The sequence below is a fragment of the Limulus polyphemus genome, unplaced genomic scaffold (genome assembly GCF_000517525.1).
Source record: "Limulus polyphemus unplaced genomic scaffold, Limulus_polyphemus-2.1.2 Scaffold298, whole genome shotgun sequence".
NCBI lineage: Eukaryota > Metazoa > Arthropoda > Merostomata > Xiphosura > Limulidae > Limulus > Limulus polyphemus.
The window spans coordinates 188,462-198,305 of record NW_013665908.1 but is presented as its reverse complement, the minus strand read 5'-3'; the positions used below and the strand labels follow the sequence as shown (position 1 = coordinate 198,305).

The following is a 9,844-nucleotide window of genomic DNA, read 5'->3' as shown; positions in this document are numbered from 1 at the left end:
GTTCAGGATAATAAATCATAAGGGTACTTCACAGGCTCACAAGACCAGCTTCCATGCCTAAAGACGTTTAGGATAATAAGTAATAAGGTTACTTCACAGGCTCACAATACCAGCTTCTGTGCCTAAAGATGTTCAGGATAATAAATAATAAGGGTACTTCACAGGCTCACAAGACCAGCTTCCATGCCTAAAGACGTTTAGGATAATAAGTAATAAGGTTACTTCAAAGGCTCACAATACCAGCTTCCGTGCCTGAAGACGTTCAGAATAATAGGTAATAAGGTTACTTCACAGGCTCACAAGACCAGCTTCTGTGCCTAAAGACGTTCAGGATAATAAGTAATAAAGTTACTTCACAGGCTCACAAGACCAGCTTCCGTGCCTGAAGACGTTCAGCATAATAGGTAATAAGGTTACTTCACAGGTTCACAATACCAGCTTCTGTGCCTAAAGACGTTCAGGATAATAAGTAATAAAGTTACTTCACAGGCTCACAAGACCAGCTTCCATGTCTGAAAACATTCAGGATACTACGACAGTCAGGAATGATACTTCCAAGGAATCAGGCAATAACTGAGGGTAGAATGTAAGCAATCAATACCCACAGTAGATGGAATGTGACATTTACTGGTGAGTTGTGGAGATAATTAAGAATGAGTTTCTGGCCATTTTTGTGACTTTCAACATTTGTAGAATATGGTGAACAGAATTAAAAGAATGAGGAAAAATTCTTACAGATTCTTGTACAAATATTTTAAGCATTAAACCTCTCATAATAGATGGGACAAAATTTCTTAACTTATATGTAGTTTTATTAATTTGCTCTATATCCATCAAATTTCAAATGATATATTAACTGATATCTTCTCAACATATGTGTGAATTTAGTCAAAGGAAAACATTTAGTTAAAACTTTACCACATCTGAAATGCTAAGTGATTGATACAATTTTTTAACCGAAGCCCCTAGAGAATGTATTACTTTGTGTTTAACATTCTATTTAACCAGTGTCTTTTAAAATCCATCAGTCAGCTATTATCTAGAAATACAGGCTTTGCATTACAAGACTGTTATTCTGTACATGTATGGCATACTTAACTATTTCTACAGAGGTCTTGGAAAAAGTACCACTAGTAACTTGTGTGTGACAAACTTATCAAATTAAAGGTTGAGTTTGATCCTGGAAATGTATTATGCTTATAGTAGATACAAGCATTTAGATAAGTGATTTCATTGTTAATATCATACATTTCCTTTATTTAGAGTTCTGTACCATCATTTTATTGCAGGGGTGACTCATTTGCCAATGTATTATCAAGGGTTTGTTGACTGAAAATTATTTATTTCAAAATTTATAAGAAGTGAGATTGATAATTTCACTATATGAGTTTCATATATTTTATATGGGGCTCCAAAGTGTGTACCATCTTTAACTGGTGTGTGTCATATGTACTAGTGTGTTATGAAAACCAGGGGCGAGAGTAGTCATTATAAATTGTTGAGTTCATCAGTTAAAAACATTGAAATAAATTATTTTGCTATACATATTGCAAAGAATTAAGTTAGCATTTTCTTACTTCAGATGAAAGTGTCTGTTGGTATATAGTTATTGTTCACTTATTACATTAATCTAGAAGCTTATAAATGAAAGTGAAGGAGAATGTTACAATTATACAAATATAACTTCTATTAATGATACTCATAAGTTTCCCACTTACATTTTCTGCAATTATCTTGTCTAAGCTTAAACTACAGTGTATAATGTAACTCAACATTTACATGATATTGGATGTACTAGGTGTTTATTGCTGGTTTGTGATGCAGAGTTATGTTAATTATTGTAAACACATGGCACCAATGTAATTTGAGTTGTGGTGCATAAATACTTAACTTCCAAGTTAAAAGGGAAGTTAAAAAGTTTTCTGTTAGTACTACTTACACAGCCATTAGCATGTAAGTTTAATTCTACTAGGGCCTGACTAGATTTCCCATTCAGCATGCGAATGTCACTTGTCCCGTGTTTGTGAACTTTCCTGTGTAATTCATCTTTATGCATTAATAATTTTTCTTCTACGTTCCGGCTTAATTAAACATCAAATTTGATTAATTAATTAGGCAAGCTGTTAACAATTAGTGTTAAATCAAATATTACAGAAAAAGTCTGATAAAGTGAGTAAACAATGCACCCTTTTTCACACAGTGTATCATGTACTTGTTTTAATATTTTTTGGTTTGGATATTTGTGCAAAGCTACACAAGGTCTATATACACTAGCCACCTCTAATTTTGAAATGTGCAAAGCAGAGATTGCCTATAGTGTAGTTTTGGACAGAAATGTTTTTCATTTAGAACTCACATGCTATTAATCACTACTCTCATCTTAAAAAGAAGATATCAATAAAGGTTTAAAATACTTAATTTTCTGAGAGAATCTGTGACTCCACAACTTCTGGTCCTATGAAAGGTTTGGGGAAAATTTCTAGCTTTAATTTGTATGATATTCAAGATAAAAAAAATTAAAAAAACTTACCAACACCAAAGTCTCCTATGACAAGAACCTTGAAAAGTAACTCCTCAGCCTCATTATTAGTAACAGAGTTCTCCATGTTATTATTTTCACTTTGAATTGGTACTATTGCAGTCTGAAGTCATGTGTAAGTTTCATACACTTATGTAAATCTATTAGGAAGAGAGTAATGAATAAATCAACTGCTGTAAAAAAACAAAAAAAAACATTTTGTCAAGAAAAAATATACCTGCAATGAAATGAATAGATGAAAATAAATTAATACCATAGTGCTAACCCAAAATATGTACTAATTCATGACCAGCAATTACATGTACAACTACAGATGAGAGAGGCATGTGAAAGATGCAAGACTTTTTTTAAAATACTTTTTCTCAAGATACTAGAACAACAGTGAGCAAGTTTATTGTAAAAAGAATGAAAATGAAAATAAAAAAGGGACTGAACTGGCTTATTTTATTCACTCCCTTTATACTGTACATGTTTCATTTAGCAGTACAAAAGCCATAACTTTTAAAATAAGCAAAAATAAACTACCTAAAATTTGAAATTTTCTACAATTTATATAAGTACAAGTAATTTTTAAGCCTGTTTATCAGAGAAGTCTATTTGTCAAACACACTTTAATTCATCAACAAACCCAAACAGATTAGCCCTAATTTATCTCTACATAATCAATCTAAAAAAAAACCAACATTTTAATCAAATTCACTAGTTTAAACACAAAAAAGTTATGCTGAGCTCATTACAAAAGAAAGTTAGCCACCTTAAAGCAAAATGTCATTCAATACAATAACATCCATCATAAAATAAAAACTAAATGTAGCTTTTCATATACACCTAAGTATTATTTCATTGAATTGAAGGCCATGAATTTAACTTTTGCTTAAGTGCCATCAGAGTATTCTCATCAAAAGTTTGTGCCAAAAAAAACATTCACCCTCTCGACAAATTGTAAGTGTCCATTTATTGCTAAGTTTTCCCTTCTTACACATGAGCATTCTCAACAAATGACCAATATTATCCTAGCCAATGTCCAAGGATTTTTATAAATCAGGCAGATACTGCCACATCTAACAAAATCTACAGATTAGTAGGCTAGCTTAGATAAATCTAGACTTGGATTTAAGTATTTATGTGTAAATATCAAATTGGAGCTGCGCATGGACTAATTAATCAATTACCTATGAGCACTGATTACATCAATTAGCGTGTTTCAAGTATAATAATAAATTAATAGGAATTATGATTAAATCAATTAATTTCACAAAATTAATCAACTAGTTTCTAATTATTCCAACTATCTAGTAAGCAAAATTACAATTAAATAAATTAGTATCACAAAATTAATTAACTAATTGATATTAGCCTTTCCAATTACTACTATTTTTGACTAGATGTACTTGCACAGGGTCAAGAGTAAATAAAACTAAAATTATGAGTACAAAATATTATTTCTTGCTTTTGAAGTTCAGATGTCATGCTGTACTGTAGCCTACAGAGTACATAATTCTTCTACAAATTACAATTTTAAGTGTCCCTTATGTGATGTCATTTTAGTGTCTACTTACTGACTGACAGACAACACACTACTGTGGTGTGATTGGTTAAAATAGGCGACACCTCTAGGCAGCCTTTGGTCCACTTTTCGGGGAAATAAATTAATATAATTTTGATAGTTGACTCTTCAGTTTTCAGTAGTTTAAACTAAAGGTACAACAACAATGCACAGTTGCCTACTGATGAACAAACTGATGTGAGTGGTTAATACAGGTGACCCCTCCAGGTGGTCTTAGGCCCCCTTTCAGAGAAATTACTTCAACTATCCTGTTATCAAAACTACAATTAAGTCAATTAACATCACATTAGTGTTCCTGATAACTCCAACTATCCAGTAACTGAAATAATACAATTATATTTGCTGTTATATAGAAGGAGCCATCTGTGCTCTGCCACTGCAGATATCAAAACCTGATTTTTAGCTTTACAAGTTATTTATTTGTGTTATTTTAACTATATTATGTGAGAATAATAGATTACTTTTTTTTATTTTAGCCATCTTGTCAGCATGAAATTAGTGAAACTTATTTGATGTAGCAAATTCTCCAATCACCCAGCTCTGATATGAACAAACTAGTGGCAATAATACTAAGCAAAAAGCATTATATAGGTCAGATCTCCAACTTTCAAAACTATCAATATGACTGGTATTAGAACATCTGCATTGCTTTATTGTTAACTGATGTTAATCTAGATTTAAACCTAGATAACATAAGTATAAAATTTAAGGTCAATTTAGTCAGGCTCATCAACTAAATTAAATGTTAAAATAAAACACCCTCATCATTCAAATATTTATCAAGCCTTTGTTTGAAATCCCTTAAATTTATTGCCTCCACCACATCTGTAAGCAATCAATTCCAAAACCCAACCACCCTCTTAAAAACAAATGTCTTAGCTGAAGATGACTCCTACCCTCCAAACATTTATATTTGTGTTCCTTAGTCCTACCATTCTCACCAAAAGTACAACAAAAGGTAATGCATCAACACTATCAATTCCCTTTATAATCTTAAGTAATTCAATACAATCTCCTCTAACTCTTCTTTTTTGTGAGAAAACATTTTCAGAGATCTAACAATTCTTTCTCAAATATATTTTCTTTTTTTCCTTCTGTGATCTCATAACATAACAATGTTTAGGGGCAACAACGGACCTACTGGTCCATCTCGGCTGTCTCATCCTATAAACTACTATGAATTTCAAAATATAACAATCTTAAAGCGAGCCCTTATCATTCATATAGTTACGAAGCTTTCCTAAGATTAGGAGCCAAAGACTGAACACAATACTCCAAATATGGCCTAACCAGTGACCTATACAATGAAATTATAACCTTTTCGGACTTGTATTTAATATTTCTGTAGATACAACCTAAAATACTATTTGCCTTGCTAATAGCAACAGCACAATGTATGGGTGATTTAAGAGACTGATCAACCATTATACCAAGATCCCTTTTTTTTATAACACTGTTAGGGTTATTCTCATCCAAATTATACATATAATTCAAGTTATGATAACCCACATGCATTATCTTGCATTTATTATAATTAAAAGCCATCTGACATTTATTTGCCCAACTCACTAAATGATCTAAATCCTTTTGTAAATCAGCAGCATCCTCTTTACAGCTAGCAACACCCAAGACCTTAATATCATCTGCAAATTTAAGTAATTTATTGACCATTCCTTCATCTATGCCACTGATATAAATAAAAAAGAGCAAAGGTCCTAAGACTGAGCCCTGAGGTACCCACTTGTGACATTAATCCAGTTTGACTGAGCCCAATTTGTAACAACCCTATACTTTCTTCCATCCAGCCACTCTTCTACCCAATTTGCTAACTTACCCCCAAACCTATAGAGATAAATATTTTACAAGCCTTTTATGTTGCACCTCGTCAAATGCTTTCTAAAAATCCAGATACACCAAATCTACACCCTTATCCTCATTTACATTAGCAGTAACCTTTTCAAAGAATGTCAAAATATTTGTAAGGCAAGATTTTCCTTTAGAGAAACCATGTTGACTATCCAATAAAATCCTTAAATGACTTTACAAAGCATTTTTTAATACTTTATAAAACTTTTCTCACAACTGATGTAAGACTAATGGGCCTATATTACAGGGACGATTTTTATTACCTTCCTTGAAAAGAGTGACATCGGCTCACTTCCAATCATTTGGCACCTGCCCACTATTCAAGGACTTATACAAAATACTAGCAAATGGCTTACATATACAATCCTTACCCTTCTTCAAAACCATTGGGGAAATATTATCTTGTCCAGGAAACTTGTCATTTTTGAAACTTCTTAATTTTTTCTTAACAAGCTCATAATTAAAGCAATCATATTGTCTAACCTTGATTCCATCTATCAACTGTCAAAGATGAGAAATACTGCTTAAATAAAACTCTCTGGTGACAGCTCTAAGAATAAACTTAATCAGTTCATTTTCATTATTTATCGACCTCATATATATAAAACGCTAGAAATACCATATGCATGACGGTATATTTTCTCTTGCAGCAATAATAAATCTTTATTTCCAATAAATTACATTGAAATAATATGCTAACCTTGAAATAACTTTGTGGATTATTAGTTAATAACTGTGAAGCAATTTATTAGTTTCAAAAAACTTCTTCTCAACTGATAAAAAGTTCATAATTTTCTTATCTTGAATCAAATTATGTTACAACTATTAACAAAATAGTTGCCTCATGCAATTTATATGTCAATACATAATATATTAATATAAATAAGCAGTTCCTTTAAAAGACAAATTAGAAATCACAGTACAATTAATTAAGTTTTAGTAAACTTAAACATTATTTCAACTGACATTGTGAAAAGCATATTTATTCCTGACAAATAACATAAATAAAGTTTGAAAATACAAGCAAAATGATTCATGAATAAGATTAAACAAACTAGGTTTCTGATTATAGTATTTCTTTATTGTTAACACAAATGAGGGTAGGTCTAACTATAAAAAAGGGCTAAATCCCATTCAAAATGAATATGAAATTCCTCAATGTTTTTATAATACATGTGGAAAGAAGTGGTTAGATAATGCAGCAGCAAACACACATTTCCCATATGCTATAGCTCCCATAGTCTGTGAATCTCCCCAAATCCATGAAGGCTCACACACATTTTCTAATGCCATTTATAAATTAATATCTACCAAGATAACACAAATAATTTCACTTTCCGAGTGTAGTACATGAGCTTCATGATCTATTTTTAGTTCTTTGTGGTAATGAGATATACCAAACAAATTATATTTTTGAACTTAATCTTGTTTATAAAATAAAACTGTTGTTTCTCTAATGGTCAAATTTAAATTTAAAAACATAAGCACTTACAAAATTACATTAGGTTTTTCCTAAATAAAACTACTTGAGGTAAGTAAATATTTAAGTCAAAAACCCAGTGTACACACATAAGGTATGAAGGTTAAATTTCCAGAAATGGTTAGGATGTTCCATAATAGTACAAGATTTTTTTTGTATGTGAAATTTCTTTAACGAAACTTATTCTAAAAATGCAGCTTAAATTTTCAGTACTTCAAAAAATTCTGCACATGTTATGAACTAGCATAAATCTATCAAATTAAAAGGAAAATTTCCAAGGCTATAAGTTATAACTTCAACTTGAATATCAGAATAAATGTGCAACTGCTAGTAAGCATAATAATATTTTTGTTGCATTCATATTTTGCAATAAATGTATTATTTATCTCAAACATGATAAATAAAATAGAATATTAACATGTATATGACAGTTAACAATAACAGAAAAAATCATCTAAATGCCTGCAATTTGAACACACACACACACACTCTCAGTAATTTAATAACTTGTATAAATAAACTTTTAGTTATAAGACAAAATGACTGGCCAAAAACAACGAAAGAACGCCAAATAAACCATTATTAAGAAACTACAAATATAACTGAATTATCATCTCTAAATTATAAATATAATCTAACTAAATTCTAAGAGAAAAGTTGTTTAAACTGATCAGATTGTACTTGCTCAGTTGCTGATTCCAACTAGTACTACTACTAGTAGTAGAACTAGAAGTAATAATAATAATAAATTATGAAGCCAATACTAGTAATATTGTGTTAATATCAACTCTGTTTCTGCAACAGCGTATAACCAAAATATACACATATTTACCAAAAAAGAATGCTCAAGCACTTTCCATTCTTACATTACTAAATGATTCATATCAAGGTAAACGCTTTATCTCACGGAAGTGCCAGGACTCTAGCTCTTGAAAACACATGTTTAATTGGATGTCCTAAACAGTGTAAAATATTACGATAACCATTTTGTGTCTACTTACAAAACGATCACAAATTTTTAGAGTTCCTTTATATTAATGTATATAGTTCTTGAGTTTGATATTATATTGCTTTGCAGCCTCATTTATTTCAAAAGTTATAGATATATATGTTTATTTATGCTCTCAATAATACCAATAAATATTAACACATTGCAGACGGGTCACATTGCAAAGCGTATTTGTGTGCCATTTATTAAAACGTTGCATTCGAAAGGAGTCGGACGCGTTTTATTTTGTTCCGAACGGTTATTATTTATTTTATTTTATTTTTCCTTACAATATTCAACGGCCCGGCATGGCTAGGTGGTTAGGGCGCTCGACTCACAATATGCGGGTCGCGGGTTAGAATCTCCGTCACCCTTTCAGCCATGGGGGCGTTATAATGTGATAGTCAATTCCACTATTCGTTGGTAAAAGAGTAGCCCAAGAGTTGGCGGTGATGACTAGCTGCCTTCCCTCTAGTCTTACACTGCTAAATGAGGGACTGCTAACGCAGATAGCCCTCGTGTAGCTTTGCGCGAAATACATAACAAACAAACGTAACAATACAATATCCATATTTTTATAAATGGCTTCTCCCAGAAAACGTAACGTGTTGAGTGAAGATGAAATAATTACTGAACTATTTGATGATAATTTGTCAGATATTCCAAGTAAAGGTGAAGGTTCTGTTGTGAATGTGTTTGTGGATCATTTTAACAGTGACTCTAGCTACAGTGACCTACATAGATACGTAAAGTTGCTGTGCTCTCAACTGATTCTGAATCAGAAAGTGATGATGATTCTACAAATGTTCCTGTTAGTGATTTATTTTCCCGTTGTGATAATTATATCTAGCCAGAAATAGATATTTCACCGAACTTGCAAATGTTTGAAGGAAATCCAGGGGTCACTATAACTCCATCCGAACTCGAAAGTATTGTTGCCGTGACAAGTCTAATGTTTGGTGATGACTTGTTTGAAATGTTTTGTCGGGAAATGTGTACCTACATTAATCAAACTACAGAGAAACATAAAATGTCATTTAAAGGATTTCAATGGTCTGAAATTACAGCTACAGACATAAGAAAATTCCCTAGGCCTTATTCTACTAATGGGACAGACAAGGAAATATAACTGGAAAGATTATTGATCAATAGATCCTCTTTTAATTAGTCCAATATTTTCGCAGACAATGAGCCGAAATAGATTTGAACAAATTTAGACATTTTACATATCAATGATATTCAAAAAATGGATGAGTCTTCAGGCAGGCTCTTCAAAATTCAACCAGTACTGGATTATTTCCTCAATATATTCTGGACACTATACAAACCAAAGCAAAAGTTGTCATTGGATGAGGGCATGATTCCATGGAGATGACGTCTACAACCCTGCAAAAATAGTAAAAT

At 31.6% G+C, this 9,844-nt stretch overlaps 1 protein-coding gene across 1 annotated transcript in view; it reads right to left on the bottom strand.

Moving 5' to 3' along the window:
* The window catches only part of LOC106457157 (ras-related protein Rab-32B-like), a 37,515-nt gene extending 29,150 nt beyond the window's left edge, over nucleotides 1–8,365 (bottom strand). The window contains exons 1-2 of the mRNA XM_013916544.2: nucleotides 8,285–8,365; nucleotides 2,531–2,679 (exon numbers count right to left, since the gene is read on the bottom strand). Coding sequence (XP_013771998.2) covers nucleotides 2,531–2,606 — 76 coding nt within the window. The 5' untranslated portion in view covers nucleotides 2,607–2,679; nucleotides 8,285–8,365. The remainder of the gene's footprint in view (nucleotides 1–2,530; nucleotides 2,680–8,284) is intronic.
* Nucleotides 8,366–9,844: the final 1,479 nt, after the last annotated feature.